General features: G+C 34.5%; 1 protein-coding gene across 5 annotated transcripts in view; it reads right to left on the reverse strand.

Annotated features, from left to right (window-relative positions):
- Positions 1–17,859, reverse strand: part of SLC10A7 (solute carrier family 10 member 7) — a 253,644-nt gene that overhangs the window by 166,259 nt on the left and 69,526 nt on the right. For all 5 annotated transcript variants that reach the window (XM_047717579.1, XM_047717580.1, XM_047717582.1 and 2 more), the window contains exon 5: positions 15,809–15,847. In XM_047717579.1, the coding sequence (XP_047573535.1) occupies positions 15,809–15,847 (39 nt within the window). The remainder of the gene's footprint in view (positions 1–15,808; positions 15,848–17,859) is intronic.

Raw genomic sequence — 17,859 nt, forward strand, 5'->3', positions numbered from 1 at the left:
AGTATCTTCTCATGTGGATTTAACCATGAGGATAGAAGGTACCAACACAACTGTCTAAGAGTTTCTCATTTTTTCCTCACTCTTAATTAATTGCTCTCTATATTATTATCTGTGATTATGATCAATGTGAGTCCATCCCTGTGAGATGGAGACACAGAATCAGTTTCTGAAAGAGGACCACAGTAAATTTACAAAGTCTATGCCACCTACATCCCAGGCAATGAGAAGCTCAATAGCTTAAAAATGGATGATTCAAATAGTCAAAGAAAAAAACCTAATAATATCACTGATGTTGTCTAGGGGTGACATCATGCCAAGAAAAGACTGAAACCAAGAAAAGAAATCTCAGATCTTGTAAGTATCGAGAACAATATCTAGCATAGAAAGAAAAACTTCCTTAAGAACTATGTGGCACGCAACTTCTCATCCTTTAAGAAGAAAAACTTCCCCTTCTAATTTGTTTGTATTCTTAAAAACACCTATCAAAATATGTATTTTAGGTGACTTACTATTTACAGTTCCCATTTAGACACGAAGGCCAACAAAATCTAGAAAAACTAACAGAGATGCACAATGCTATTTGAGAGTTTCATTAGTTGATGACCATTTTGTCACTAGAAAACCCATAGTGATAATGGTACCAGGTTGATAGAATTGAAGGAAAAAAAAAAAGACACGATGGAAGATTAATTTCAAGATTAAGGGTTGTTTGTTGAGATTTTCTTTAGGGACATCTCGATGTTACTTTTCAAATATACTGAAAATCCATAAAAAAAGAACAGCATTCTATTAAAAGAGGAAGTATTCTTCCTGATGTTGATATTTTCCACTGCTACACACTTAAACCTTTTATTTTCAACCACGTTGAGAGAAAATGCCCATGAACTAAAGGACAAAAGGCAGGAAGCCTTTATATTTCTTTCATGTTTTTCATGATCTCTACTCATTGTCTTCTTCAGTTTAAAGAAGTAGAAGTAAACAAAGAAAAGAAAAAGGTAAAATGTCAATCTGTCTTTTTTTTTTTTTTGTAAACAAGAAATAACCTTTCTTCTTGCTGATATTAGTTACTGAAAAGACTGAAAAGCTATTCTGCTCCAACTCGGTATACCTCAGCAGTTACTGATAAGGAATTCTCAATGGCTTACTAGTTTGCTATAACAAATATAGATGACATGAGTTTTTTTTAGGTTATCATAGGAAAATGGGATCAACTCTCCCATTAAAAAATCATGTCTGATTAACTATATATCCCTTTTTGGAGTATCTTAAAATTCTGTCTCTTCTTTCTCCATTATATAGAAATACATCACTCTCCAAACCTCCTCCAGCCCAAGTCACGTCTCTATTTTCTATATCTCATTTAACAAATTTTAACCCCTGACAAGATTATAAGACCAAAGTTGAAGCAATAATCTGAATTGTGAACCTACCAAACTCAAATGCAGAGGGCTGTAACATGATGCTTCTAAAGAAGGAACTGCATTAGCTTTCATAGCTGTCATATTATGTTGCCAAGTTCAAGTTACCTACTCTCTCATTATCATCTTTGCTTTCTTCTTCTCTTTTTCTTTTTTGATCATTTCTTTTTTCTAAGTACTTTAAATGACTCTCAGATATGTAACTGATCTAGTTTTTGTACACCATTGATTTGGTTCTTCTATTTTTCAGACATATTTTTATCTTTCCTCTAGGATACTGTACAATTTTCAGCATTGTCTAGTAATTCAGCTTTCACTTGTCAATTTAATTCTATCATAAATTTCACAAGTTGTTAAAAAATAAACTTTAATGATAAAATGATTTTCCCTAAGTGCAACAATTCTCTACAATGCCATATAATTCATTTATCCCCTTATTTATAAATCTCCAGCTCTTTATACATGTAGTAATCACACTTATAGCAATTTTTCTTAGAAAACTATCTGACATATTTCAGTGATAACACCATATAGGTTGGTAGTCTATTATATAGGGATAATCGGCCATAATCTACTCACAGAGAGCTATTGTAAGAAGATAGTCTTACAAATTACACAATATCAAATTTAGATGTACTAGTGAGTTTTTACTCCCATTCTAAATCAATACGGCAGCTATAAAGCAATACACATTTTGGTTATAGCATATGTTTTATTGAAACTAAAAATTTAAATTTAAAATCATTTTAACATAAGTAAGAAAATTTGGTAGATAACCAACTAAAGTGGTATCAGGATTTTTGTAAAATTTATTCAACATTTAATTGTAAAAATTAAGACACATTTAACTACATATCATATATAAGATATTTTACAATCTTAGATATAAGAAGAAGAGAGGTTAAAATAGCATTCATTGAATGACTTCTACTTATTCGTTTAACAAATATTTTTTGAGTGCGTACCATATGCCAGGTACTACAGGAGCTGTGGATAGAGTAGTGAACCAAACCAACCAGACCAACCAAAGCCAATACCTGCCTTTATGGAAGCTTTCATTTAAAGCCAGTAACCCTGGCTTTTTTACAGACAGTAAACCTAATAAATAAATATACCATATGCTAGAAAAGACATATTACAGAAAAAAAAATTAAAAAGAGGATGATGGGAAAGAAGGTCAGAATTTTAAGCTAATTTTACTAATCAGTTACAATCTTGATGGAAAGTCTTCCTAAGAGCTAAATAACCATTAACCAAAAACGCTGGAGGCAGTCTTCATGGGGCAGACAGTCTTTCAAGAGACAGACATGACAGAGAAAGGATGAGAAGAGTGTAAGTGAAGAGGTGAGAGGGGAGGGTAGAGAAGAGTCAATCAGTAGTGAACACAGAATGGGAGAAGGGTGCCACAGAGAGGGGGAATGAGGCTGCACTGGGAGGACTGCTGAACGGCCATTAAGGTGGTGGGTGGGCAAGTAAGAGCCACTAAAAGCACTGGAGCATAGGAGTGACATAAAACCTCGTAGGGGTGAAGATAGTTAGCCTCTCAACAATGTACAGGATGGCGGTGAGAAAGAAGACAGAATATATCATTTTGGCTTTTGGAAATTACCAAAAGCACAGTAATGTTAATAAATTTAGCTCTCCTAAATAAAGGAATAAAAAGAAGTTAGAAAATAACTGCTTACAAAAGAACTGCCTGACGGGGCGCCTGGGTGGCTCGTGGGTTAAAGCCTCTGCCCTCGGCTTAGGTCATGATCCCAGGGCATCAGGCTCTCTGCTCAGAAGGGAGCCTGCTTCCCCTCCTTCTCTCTCTGCCTGCCTCTCTGCCTACTCGTGATCTCTGTCTGTCAAATAAATAAATAAAAATATATATAAAAAAAGAACTGCCTGAAAGATGAAAAACTAAACCATAGTGGACATTTTTAATTATCCTGCTTGTTAAAAACATCCCAGAAGGGCACCTGGGTGCCTCAGTGGGTTAAAGCCTCTGCCTTTGGCTCAGGTCATGATCCTAGGGTCCTGGGATCGAGCCCCGCATTGGGCTCTCTGCTCAGCAAGGAGCCTGCTTCCCTTCCTCTCTCTCTGCCTGCCTCTCTGCCTACTTGTTATCTCTGCCAAATAAATTTTAAAAATCTTAAATAAATAAATACATCCCAGAGAAAGCTACCCAGAAGAAGTAAATAAGTACTGTCAAAAGGGAAAGAAAGCACATATACTGTAAACTCATAGTGTAATCATCAGTGGACATGTAAAATACAAGTCAGTGTTCACCTCATGGAGGTCTGTGATGCTCTGATGTTAATGCCCAAGACACCATATGGACATTCTGAGATTTTCCCCCAATCAGTAGAGCCTGTTCAATTATAAAAGCTAAAGTCAAATGGATCAGATTTTTTAAATTATAAATTTATTTTTGAAAAGTCCTCTATTACTCAAAACTCTGTTACTAAGAGAGCTATTCACCTTACTCTACAATCTTCCAAATAGAAACATTTTGCAGTTAATTTGTGTGACTATCTGCTGATGAACTGATGAAGATCAAAATGAGGTTTCTATAATTTTCATTCTTCGATGTACATACCCATTTATACTTCAAACAAATAACTTTATCTTAAGTAACTGTATTAATGTCATGTGTAATATCCTAAGATAGAGAAACAATTTTTAACAGTCATGAATACTGATCTAATTATTTTCAGGGACAAGCATATATGTCACTATGCAGATATGTAAGTAACACCACAAAGCTGAACTTACCTGGGGAAAAAAAGGAAAGCTAGTAAGGACAGTAGTGATATAAACTGACTTCTTTATCTAATGACACCATAATCAGGTGAAGTGCTTTCAAACTTACTTGTACTTACTGAACTCTCACATAATAGGCTTTGCTTTTTAACACTAAGAAGATATACACTGTATCTGTGAAACTGAAAGAAAATACATGTGAAATTTTACCTGACATTGTGAGTAGAAAGGGGCTTAATAAATTTAAAGGCTATGAAAAAATCTGTAAAGGGAAAGATGGATACATTTGACAGACATAAAAACTTTAAACTTCTACAACCATATGCAAGGTAATGAACCCCAACTTATACATGGCACAAACATTAATTCAAACTGGAGCAAAGTCCTAAATGTAAAAACAAAAATTCTAAAACATCTAGAAGAAAACATAGGAGAAAAAATCTTTGTGACTTTTGGTTAAAGAAGGATTTCTTAGCAAGGACACAGAAACTATGAGCCATAAAAAAAAAAATAGATAAATTGAATTAAATAAAAATTTAAAACTTCTGCTCTTTTGAGAGATACCGTTAAGAAAGTGAAAAGCCACAGACTGGGAGAAAACATTTGCAAACACATATCCCTAAATGACTGCTGTCCAAAATACATTTAAAAATTCACAATCCAATGGTAAAAAACCCCATTAAAAAAGGGGGCCAGAGGTCTGAAGAGAAACTCTCCCAAGAAGATATACAGATGGTAAATAAGCACATAAAAATAAGTCCAAAAGCATTAGCCATTAGGGAAATACAACTGAAAGCTACGATGACAAATGACTGTACCCCTTTTAGACTGACAAAAATAAAAAGTATCGCTAATGCTTGGGCTGGCCAGGATGTGAAGCACTGCATTCCTTGTACATTCCTGGTAGGAATGTAGAATGGTACAACCACTCTGGATAATGGTGTGGTGGCTTTGTTCAATAGGAAACATATACTTACCATATAACTCAGCAAGCCAACACGTAGGTATTTTCCCCAGGAGAAATGAAAACATACATCTAGACAAAAACCTGTACACAAATACTTAAAGCAGCTTTATTCATAATGGCCAAACACAGGAAACACTATGAAGTTCATCAACCAGTCAATTGATAATGTAATACTATTTAGCAATAAAAAGGAGGGAGCTACTAATATACCCAGCAACAAAGATGAATCACAAATCATATACTAAGTGAAAGAAGCCAGGCTTGAAAAACTATGTATTGTGTGATCCCATTCATATGACCTCCTGGGAAAAAGCAAACTGTGAGGATAGGAAAATCCAGTGATTGCCAAGGGCTGAAGATAGGGAAGGGGACTAACTACAAAGGGGCAAGAAGGAGCTTTTGGAGGAGACAGCAATATTCTTTATCTGGAATAAGGTGGTCGTTATAAGACTGTATACATTTTGTCAAAACTCAGAACTGTCTATCTAAAATGGGTCAATTTTCTGCGTAAAAACTGATTTATCTCAATAAATCTGACTTAAAGAAATTTTAAACTTGTGTTGATTCAAAGTCATCTCACCCACACACACAAACTACAATATATGTCGTAGAATATTCATATGCTTAATATATAAAGACCACTTTGAAACCAAAATAAGCATCTCAATAAGAAAAATGAGCAAAGGATATGAACAAATAACTGACAATAGAAGGATCTCAAATGGCCAATAAAGTGATAATAAAAGAGCAACTTCTCAAAAAATTATAATTAAGATAAAGTACCAGTTTGTTAAAACTTAAAAAAAAAATAACCAGAGTTGGTGAAGATAAAGGAAAATGAATACTTCTGAACATCTATATAGTAGGATGATAATTTTGTTCACTATTTCTGGACGGCAATTTAGCAGCATCAAGAATCTTTTAAAAGGGGTCACCTGGGTGGCTCAGTGGGTTAAAGCCTCTGCCTTCGGCTCAGGTCCCAACGTCCTGGGATCGAGCCCCACATCGAGCTCTCTGCTCAGCGGGGAGCCTGTTTCCCCTGCTCTCTCTCTCTGCCTACTTGTGACCTCTGCCTATCAAATAAATAAATAAAATCTTAAAAAAAAAAAAGAATCTTTTAAAAGGTTGTATCATTTTACTCAGTTATTGCTCTTTAGGGATTTTTCCTAAAAAGGATAATTAACAGGGAGAACTATAAATACTTATGCACAAAAATGTTGTGGAACCTTTTTTTTTTAATAATAGTAAAAGAATATAAACAAACCGTATGTCTACCAATGGAGAAACAACTAAATAAGTATCAATACCCCATCCAAAAGAATATTATAAATACTATTTATTATATAAAGCAAAATCAAGTTGTCAAGGGAGAAATCAGAATATGTGGAAATGCTTATATTGTTGTTAAAAGGGAAAAAAATAAGATCGTCTGTACACTGCAATACCACTTTTGTTAACTATATGTACAGAATACATAGGACTTGTGCTCACTTTGACAGCACATATACTAAAATTGGAACAACACACATAGGACATACACCAAAATGCTAATAGTAGTTATATCTAGAAAATTCTATCTCCATTTCTCAAAAGTCCTAAAATAAACATATACTACTATGATAGTTTTTAAAATGTTAATTTTTTTAATGTTAATTTTTAACACAATGTTCTTACAGAATGTTACATTTATAAGATACTTTTGTAAGTCAGCTTTTGATATATTTAGAAACTAATCTGGTCTCTGACAAACAGCTTTTAAAAACAAGTAAGTTGGAAGACACATAAATTTAAAACCCAGTTTTCCTTAAAGTTGTAATAAAAATGGAATGGTGTTTTTGTTTGTTTGTTTCATGATAAATGGAGATGATGATCTACTACTTTACTTGAAGTTCTACATTAAAATAAGTGGTCCTCAAACTGTAGGTCCAAATCATCAATTCATGACTAAGGAATCAGTTTGGGGAATCACACAGTGAAAAACACCTTTTTTTTTTTTTTTTTAAGATTTTATTTATTTATTTGTGAGAGAGAGAGAGAGAGAGCATGCACAGGCAGGGGAGTGGCAGGCAGGGGGAGAAGCAGACTCCCTGCTGAGTTGAGCAAGAAGCTGGATGTAGGACTCTATCCCAGGACCCTGGGATTATGACCTGAGCTGAAGGCAGACACTTAACTGGCTGAGGCACCCAAGCATCCCCAAAGCACCATTTAAGTCTAGAAATTTCACACTCTTTGATGCCAAGGATCATATATTCCTTTCTTCTTCTTTTGAGTTCTAGAACTCGAAAGAAGAACCTTTGTCCAGAGCCTAGCACATAGTAGGAAGTCCATAAATGTTTCATTAAGTAAAATTGATATAAGGTCAAACAGTGATGTGAAGTGAATTAGAGCTAAAAAAACTGATGTTTGATTTTTTGTTTATTTCAAACTATAGTCTGCCATTTCCGATAACACAGACTATTGTTACTGAGAAGTGCTAAATGTTTACTCAAAAACCTGAGTGCTAGATGAAATTTAGATTAGTCTAGCATTGCTTTATCATAAAGGCCAGTAATTAAATAAAAGATTCTTTTTGGCCGGTGGAATCCAAAAATTAATACAATTTATGCAAGCTCAGATGCCCTCCTGCTTCTCTCCATATGTCCAGATTTATTTTGGAATGGCAGTGGGGTCTGAGTCAATGAGGTATATTAATAATAATGGAAAATTATTACCTCCTCTCCCCTGCCTGTCATGGGATTTGATATTTTCACCTTGAGAATCTGTAAGGCAGATGAAGACAGAAACCTTGTTTGGCTCACCACATTATTATCCCCAGGTCCCCCAATTATTAGCTTAATAAACAGATTAATCATGGTAAACTTTCAGTGTAGAGAAATGAGAACTATCTACCACAATGGCTTGTAAGTGGGGATCTCCTACTAAAGGCCATAAACTAAGCAGTTCTATAATAGGCTGGATTCGAAGTAAGGAAATTTAGTCATTTTAACCAACCACTAGGGTCACGTTTTGTAGGAGACCCTTTACAAGTATCCTACCTCCCTCCATTTATATTTATTTTTATCTAAATGTGTATAGGAGCAAGTATTTTCCGAATGATATTTTAAAAATTAATAAAAACAGAAATGAAAGTACATGGCATTTGTTAAAGGGTAATAAAATAACTTCAGTCAATTGCCTAGTTCTACACCACTAGATTTCTTTAAATAGTAATGAAATCATTGCTTTAAAAAAAATCCATCATTATTAAAATAAAAAAAAAAGTTGCCTCAGCCTCCACCAAAATTAGATTTGTAAGTTGCTGGTCATTCCTATAATTAAATCTATGTCACAAATTTGCAAGAAAAATGGTCACTGTGACTAATGTATTTACTTGCTACACAAGTCCTGTCAGACGACACAGACATAGCTAACATGGAGTAGGTAAGGATTCTATACAATTTTATTAAGTACAAAGACCATCTTTATTCACAATGACGGCATTTCAAACAATAGTCTGTTTTAGAAACAAACCCAAATGTAGTTATCACAGAGTATTCCTGCCTCGAGCATTACAGAATATTTTTACCTCTAAAAACATGCTTGGCACTCAGGCATACTGCTTTTCTGGACAAATGTTATGTGGGGAAATAACTCTGAGGAAAGAAACAATAACGTGTTCAGGTTGCTAGAGTCCCTGATTCTGGGGGTTTCTTCATTTGACCTCCCCAGATGGCTGTAATTCACCTCTGTGATGAAATGATTGAAAAATGACTTGGGAGAACAGTGCTGCTCAAAGTGGAAGTCAAAGCAAGATGGCTTAAAGGACACACGAGCAGAGAATTAGTGCTAAAACTTGCTCTCTTCAATCTTTTAGGTCACAGCAGATTGTTCTTGGTGTGGTACCAGTGCTAATTTTACTTTTTATCAAAAAGAGGGCAGATTTCGGACTGAGAGCCTTGTGTAGGCAGCAGAGTTTAGCTACAAGTTAATAATAGCTTTTTTCCATTTGATTTCATTTCAGTTACTGTCTATTCATGACAAGATTGTTTATGTGCTGATGTCAAGTTACACTTTAAAATAAAGTTAAATTTTACAAGTGAGTTTTAGAGGTGCCCGGCTGGCTCAGTGCATGGGTGTGTGACTCTCAATCTTGAGGTTGTGGGTTCGAGACTTACTGGGTACAGAGATTACTTTAAAAAAATAAAATCTTTAACAAAAAAGGGAGTTTTAACTTAATAATATAAATAATATGCCAAGATGGCAAAAGTCATAAGGTGCCTAAAATTTGGAACACATTGTCTTGAAGGCAGTTCTTCCCTTTCTTAAATCTTTTATTGCTATGCTTTTCATGTATTTATGTTTTGTGTATTTGCTTCATTGAAAAGTACCTTGAATCTAATGGACTCTGAATATATGTGTGTTAGTTTATAACCTATTTTTCTATTTTGTGCCATACTGCTAACTGAACCAACTGCATTTTGTTTTTTAAAGAATAAGTAGTCTGTTCTCAGCAATCCAGCTTTTCTGATATTCATTTGCCCAAAAAGGTGATTCAATGAAATATACAGCATGATGACAGGTTCTATTTTATAAAGGGAGAAACCAGTTTCCCATTGTCTGAACATAGTTCATGAGGTATTTTATTTTTTTTAAAGAGTTTATTTATTTATTTGACAGAGAGAGAGATCACAAGTAGGCAGAGAGGCAGGCAGAGAGAGAGGAGGAAGCAGGCTCCCTGCTGAGCAGAGAGCCCAATGCGGGGCTCAATCCCAGGACCTGGGATCATGAACTGAGCTGAAGGCAGAGGTTTTAACCCACTGAACCACCCAGGCACCCCCTCGTGAGGTATTTTAAAGCCTAAAATAGGTTATTTTAAATCCTGGTTTTATCAAGTCCTTAGCAATAAATGGTTGAATTTAAAATAACATCCTGTAAGGTTGTACCGAAAACTGCTTAAAAACTCACGTTTTTGGTCTTTGTTTTTTGTTTTTTGTTTTTGCCATATAAGTTCAATGAAAATAAAAACCGTTTTATAAAAGAGTCATGAACTTTTAGGGGAAAACCAAGATCTCAACTGAGTAATTTGGGTTGGTTAGATTTTAAGTAAACTAAAAAAAAAAAATCAGCGCAGTTTTCAGTGTTACACAAAATGAGTATTCCATAAACATAAACGAAATTAAAAATTGACATCTTAGATTTAGGTGAAACGAAAACTAATGCAACAATTGAGTCTTCTCTGGTTACAACCCTTAACCCTCTTCATTAACATTTGAGATTCTTACTCTGATTTTTAAAAAGCACTGTTACACAGCATTCAATGAATAACAAAGTAAATGTGCTACCTCTCTGACCATGCTAAGCATGGCTGAGTACATTTTTGTACAAGAAATTTCGAAGAATAAAACAGGGTGGTAAACATACATCCTAAGTTATTAAAACATAGCATTTGTGTTTGAAATTTCCTTTCTTTCAGTGACTATAACAGTATCAGTAACTATTCAAATCTCACTACAAAGCTGGGTAGTAATGGCGGACCAGCTAAAGCAAAGAGGGAAGACAGATGACAATAGGATGAGGGAAGAAAAATATCTTCTGGCTAGTTCCTTCAGCTTAAGGCAAGGAGTTCCTTTTAATCCTTATTCATCTTAGAATAGCTTTAGCTGGTTCCAATAATGACTACTTTAAAAGAATTACATGAAACAAACTCATTTCTTGATACTTTAAATGAAGAGATTTAGAAAGTAAACAGTAACTCTTACAGATCTTTCTTAGACTTGGTATTATGCATTCACAAAGATGATTTCACTTTGCTTGCAACTCTTTGGTAACGTTTCAAAATCCTTACACTTACAAATTGCTATAATGTTGTGTGACACAGTTATTAGAAACTCAATTCGGCACGATCAACTTTGTCACTTACCAGGGTTTCCTCAGAATTACCCCTGATGCATTACCAAACTCCCTCAAGAGTTACCAAATATAATAAAATAGGCTGAGGAGTCTAAATAGGATAAGTTCTACCTTTTCTTTTTAAATTTTAACCTGTAATTCTTGAAGACCTAGAAACACTGAATTCAGCCTCCGACCAAAAATGCCAAAAGTGTAACAAAACATGTGACCAAAGCTTTTTTCAATAGTTAAATCTTTTCACATTAAAGAGAGGATTTTTCAATTGGAATTATTTTAAAAGTTGCCAATATCTGTTTTTTAAAAAATCTTTCTTTTGGTGAGGAAGCAATACATAAGATGGTTGAACTTGAAATGCCTGGTTTTACATAGGAAAAAAAAAATATATATATATATATATAAATTCTGTTAATAGTTTAGTTATTCAGAGTGGTGACTATCAAATTCTATTAAAATCTCATCAAGTGGGAAATCTTAAAACACTTATTATGCTCCACAATTATTGTAAACAGAACAATTTAAATGAGAGGAGGAGATAATGACATTAACTTCTTAACTTAAAGCAATCCTCTGTGGCATGATTTTAAAATATTCTCTTGGTCTCAAATTTATGTAAATTGAATTCATCTATCATTGGTTATTACCAGCCTTGCTACATTTAAAAACAACAACAACAACACAGTTCCCTGTAACAATTAGCTCTTAAAAACACTGTGTTTTAATTAGATCTGGGACATTATTAAACTAGCTATAAATATGTACACTATTTTATTCGGTATACCCAGATGTCTAATAATCAACAAAAATGCCCTCAAAGTTCTTTCTTCAAAAATTCCTCTAATAAAGGCTTTCAATCAAAGTTTTAATGTAATCTGAAGTAAATACCCCTTTCAAATTCCATTATGTAAATACAAAAGAAATGGTCACTTATAACCAGAGAATAATCATTAGTCATAGGGAACCAATTCTTCATTTTATGGATATTCATGGGCACAGAAAAAAGTTCATGGCAGAGCTTGGACCAAACTTAGATCACAAGTATCTTACACAGATTACCCCATTTAATTTTCACCACAACAATGTATAGTTTAGGTACTATCTACTCCATTTTATATACAGGGAAGGTCATGTGATTAGATTAGTAATTCAGTCAAGTAAGGATTTAAATCAAGCCAGTTTGATTCTGGAAACCATACTACTACCCCAATCCTAAATTTTAAGAATTTAAATTGGCGAAAATTTAAGTTGGTGAAAATGTAAACTGGTGAAGCCACCCTGGAAAACAGTATGGAGGTTCCTCAAAAAGTTAAAAATAGAACTACCCTAATATGCAGTAATCACACTACTGGGTATTTACCCAAAGAATACAAAAACATTACTTCAGAGAGATACATGCACCCCTATGTTTATAGAAACATTATTCATAATAGCCAAATTATGGAAGCAGCCCAAGTGCCCACTGACAGATGAATGGATAAAGAAGAGGTGGCATATATGTACAATGGAATATTATTCAGCCATAAAAAAGAATGAAAGCTTGACATTTGCGGTGACATGGCTGGAGCTAGAAAATATTATGCTAAGTGAAATAAGTCAGAGAAAGGCAAATGCCATATGATTTTGAGTTGAAGAATTGAAGAAACAAAACAAACAAGCAAAGGGAAAAAGAGAGAGAGAAAGAGACAAACCAAGAAGCAGACTCTGAACTATAGAGAACAAACCAATGGTTCCCAGAGGGGAGGTGGGTGGGGGCTGGGTGAAAGAGGTGATGGGGATTAAGGAGGGCACTTGTTGTGATGAGCACTGGGTGATATATGGAAGTGCTAAATCACTATATTGTACACCTGAAAATAATATAACAACTCTATGCTAACTACACTGGAATTAAATTAAAAACAGTAAGTTTTTTTTTTTAAAGTAAATTAAGTGAAAAAAATTTTAAAAAGAATAACAAAATAAAACATGAAGGTCATACTTTGGAATTTCCTTCCTCTAAAATAAGTCCTTTTCCCCAGCCCAACTCAAACACCAACTTCTCCCTAAAGCCTTTTCATATCATTAACTGAGATTAATCTCTTCTTTTGAATTCTTGGCAATTGCTCTACACTGCCCATAGGCAGAAAGTGCTAGCTGTCTTTTAATATCCACTCTCTTCTTTCTTAGTAACAGAAACCCAATTTTCAGCTCTTAGCAAATTGCCACCTGTCCCAACCTCTCCATTGGCTAAGTATGATCGTATAAGTAAGCTCTGCAATAAGATAATATTGCAAGTATAGTGTTGGAATTTAGGAGTGCTGTTTAAAGACAGCTAACTTGGATTTTAGGAGAGCTCCTCTGTGCTTTCCCAAAGTAAAGACTTTACTATCCAGGTATCTTTTTGGCTGGAGTTCCAGCAGCTATCTCCAACCCTGAGGCAAGCCTGAAGAAGGAAAGTGCATGCTGTGGAGGATGGAAGAGAAAGACAGGCGTATCTGTCCACAATGAGACCATGAAGCCACCATATGTGGTAGCCTCCTTCCAGGTTTTACATAACAGAAAAATATCCTATATATGCCACAATTATTCTTTTTTATTTTCAATAATCTGAACCTAATTCTAACTGGTTTAGCCCAGACTCAAATATAGTCCATAATCTAAGGTTTGTTGTAACTATGATGAAGCGGGGGGTGGGGGAGGGGGGGAAGAGAATTACTATTTCTTATAACCCTGAAACAAAAACATCTCCAATGATCATTTTCATTCTCAAACCCTTTCCAGTCATTTCCAACTTTGGAACAGAAAAAGGAGGGAACAAAAGAGGAAGGAAAACTGGAAAATGACAATTCTGTCTTTCTGCCAGTTCCACCCCTCGCTTATCTACTAGCTAAGTCCTACCACACTTCAAAGTCCAGCTCAGCGAAATTGCTTCTGTCTGACTTTTGAATTGAGTGCCTGTTACCTGTGCCATCTGACAATCATACATCATTTGGTAATACCTTCTGTGTGACTTGTTAACTTTTACCTTGTATTTCTTATTCTGTGTGTCATCTCCACAACACAGTAGGACCCAGAAAACCACCTCTGTGTGGTAGGAGATCAATACTTTTGATTACTGGAAGTAAGGTGAGAAAAAAGATGAAAAGAGGAAAAAAAGCAGGAGCCTTAGGAGTGAGAATGCACAACTTCTTAAAAGCGAAAGAGCATTAAAAAAAAAAAAAAAAATCCTAAAGAGTCCCTAGAATGAGTTTTAGTTCCCTGGACCATACAAAGAATTGGGCCTGGGAGAACTAATATTCAGATGTGTTCACTGTTCATATAATCAGTGCAAAACTCAAACTATACTTAGCGAGTTTACCCTCCAACTAAGGGACAGTGCACTTTGCTCCAGTCATTCAAACAATAGCTTCAACTTATTTTCTCAAAAACCATAGACATTTTAAAGAGTAAGAAATCCAACTTAGAAACCATGTTTTGATAGTAGACATATAGGATTCCAAACCACATTAAAAAAAAACAAAAAACAAAACAAAAAAAAACCCTGGCTTCCAGTAAGATCATCTTTTACAGATATTATTTTGTCAATTGTGACAACGTATGGAAAATAATACTTAGATGAAAGAAAGATTTCACGAAATGTTACTGAGTCTGAAGTAAGTAGCTCCAGAGCTCATTTTCATTAAATAGATGTTATTAGCTCTCTTCAAAAACCCAATAATAATACATCATTGGGAATAACATTACTACTTCTTTAAAAATAAGATATACTCTAAGCATATATTTTGCAGAAGCTACATCATTTAAAAGGTCTGTAACACTGGGACCTGAAAAGCTGTGTAGCACTACATAGAATTAACCTTGTGTAACAAAACCTTTAAAAGCTTCAGGTACATTCAAATACATACAATCATAAGTGAGATAAACAGCATTTTAAACAGAAGTAATTAATATTTTGCCTAAATTCATGAACTATTTTATACCCCACTGATTTTATTCTCAATTGTCATGGTACTTCATACCTGCCAATGAATTATGTACCTAAAAATAAAATATTCTAATTTATTTTCATGAATTTGGCAAAGTTTTAGGGAGGATATAAATAAAAATATTCAATTAACAGAAAACTCAGCTTCCTTCTCATTCTTTGATAACACAAACCAAGTCTTTGTTATATTATTACTTAAAAAACTATTGAAAATGCTAAAATAGTATTATTCTTATAATTATAGTGGTTCTACTTATGAACACTGAGCTATTTTTTAACCCTTATGCAATTTATAGTTCACATGTCAAAAAATATTGCATTCTCTTGTAAATTACTCAATCATTTCCTCATTTCAAATTTCTTTCATACAGATTTCTCAGAAGTATCCATGCCAGTAGCTTCTTTGACAGTGAAATGTACAAAATAAATGAAATGTCAACAAGTAAATTAGCATTCCCTTTCTGACCAGCTGGGTCATGTTTCCTTTTCAAAATCCTCAGTCCCATGATACAAAATAATAATAATCTAAAAGACCTCATTAAATGATCAATATATTGACATAACTTCTATAAGGAGACATACAGTGTTTTAATTGATTCCTTGAATCCATTAAATGGAATATTAAACGTCAAGCCTACAAATTATATTGTAAGAGAACATTTCCTTTATTTATCAACTAATTTTTCAGGATATGGCTAATGGCACATAAAAAGATTCAAGAACTTTTGTACTTAACTAAATGGTAAAAGAAGCCCAACTTTCACTAAATCTTTCATACAAACAACATCACAACAAAAGTTAAAATAGACGAGTTAAATCATGTTTACTTACCAAAAAACTTCCAAAGGCTGAATTAAATATTGCAGCTGCCTATAAAGAAAATAAATGGGGGGAAAAACTCACTGAAAGTAAATAGAAAAAGGAAAGTAGAGATTATCATTCTCCCAACTATTCAATTCTCCCACTATTCAAAAGCTTTAAAACATTGACTCTATAAAGCAAAGTTAGTCACTGCTTACAAAAATCGCCAGTGGCCTGTACTTTACTAAGATAGATGAGCTGCAGCTTAGGAATTCATAAATAATGGGTCTCAAAGCAAGCAGAAAAGATTTGCCATGAGATGTTTTGAACCTATATGACAGTACCAAAGAATCATCACCAACAGTAAATTGAAACCTTGTCGTTATTGATTTGGTTATTGGGCTTAAAAAAAGAGGTTGATTTATTCATCAAAAAAAATATATATATTTTTTAACCAGGAAAAGAAATACCAGAATTGTAAAGCAAACATTAAGTACTCCGCATCAGGGAGCTTTATAAGCTACACCCACAAAGTGAGATCTGTTGTTCCCATATAACACACATTAGAATATGAACAATGCTGCTAAGACCATGGAAGTTACTCCCATACCATTAATTCTAAAGTAGAAACAAGAAAGAAAAACTTCCACTTGGTGTTCAAAATTCAAAGAAGAAATATTTGACTTTGTGCTTACCTAAATATCCAGGGAATACATAGTAGATGGAATATATAGTTCTTAAATTTAAATCAATCACTATACTCCATGAAGCTATACATGAATCCTGAAAGCGTCTCACATTACCCAAAAAGGATAAAAACTTGTATAACATCCAATTTGATGAGGAAAACAAGGAGAGAGAAAGAGAAAATAACAAAAGGCAAAAGGAGGGGTAGAGAAAACCTATTGACATCTCCTGTAGATCCAGAGCAGAATTAAATTAATCAGCATGGACATTAGCAGCCACGTCGTAGTAAGAAAAGGATGTCAGTTTAGCAAGTTTTAATAAAGTCCAAAGCCAGGCTAAGAGCCGTAGCTGAAAATGCCTTCTGCTCCAGAAGAGGATGCAATGAGAGTGCATAGGTAATGAGATCCCTGGCTCCAGAGAGCTTAGCTCTCCTATTCAAGTTCATAATTAATTCAAAGCTTTGATAATTTCATTAGATTTCTCCTTTGCTGGCCCTATCAATAAAAGATGGCACTGGACCACAGCTCCTCTGTGGCATAAACACAGGCACAGGCACATACCAGGGAAACCTTTGCTTCCTGACAGGGACAATGGCATATGGTGTTCTGTGTTGTACAGGGAGTAGTGAAAAAAAAAAAAAAAAGATTTGGCTAAATAAAACATTACAGATGACAACTGTAAACTATAGCAACATATTTAACCCATCTTCCTGGAATTCCATTATGGATGATTCAGGAAAAAGTTTATGTGTGGAGAAATATAAGTAAAACTATATAAATACATGAGTTGCAAAGATCAATTGGAAATACTGCCTTCCTTCCTTAAAAAAAAAAAAAAAAAGCACCTTCCCCACAAACACTGCTTATTTCTAAACTCTATTTTGTGCTTAAAATGGACTGATCATCTCTTAATAAAGGAATGAGGTATTCCTCTTCAGGCTCCTCTCTTCCAAAAGTGTTTCTTCCCAGTGCCTTTCACCAACCTTTTTCAAGGTATCTCACAGTTTGGAATAGCATTTAAAAAAAAGAAAAAAAAATGGATCATTAGAAGTAAAAAGACTCAGAAATCAAAGCAAAATAAGTCAACTACTACTCATCAGATCAAATCACCATTCTCCCACACCACCCCGTTCTCTTTAACCCAAACACAAGCAACGTATTTTATGTGGACTGGCGTTTTATAAAACAATGGTGATGACAGGGACAGGCTATCTGAAGGTACCCGAAGATGCTGCAGCCAACTTCTTAGTTGTTCTGCCAGTGCTGATGAATGTGAACTCAGGCACCTACACTCGGTGCTCCCAAGCCGTGAGCTCTGGCAATCATTTGTGAAATGGCTGATTAAGGTTCTGGGTACCCTGAAGAACCATGTGAAATCGGACACAGAACCAAGGA

This window comes from Lutra lutra, chromosome 2 (genome assembly GCF_902655055.1).
Source record: "Lutra lutra chromosome 2, mLutLut1.2, whole genome shotgun sequence".
In the NCBI taxonomy this organism is placed as follows: Eukaryota; Metazoa; Chordata; class Mammalia; order Carnivora; family Mustelidae; genus Lutra; species Lutra lutra.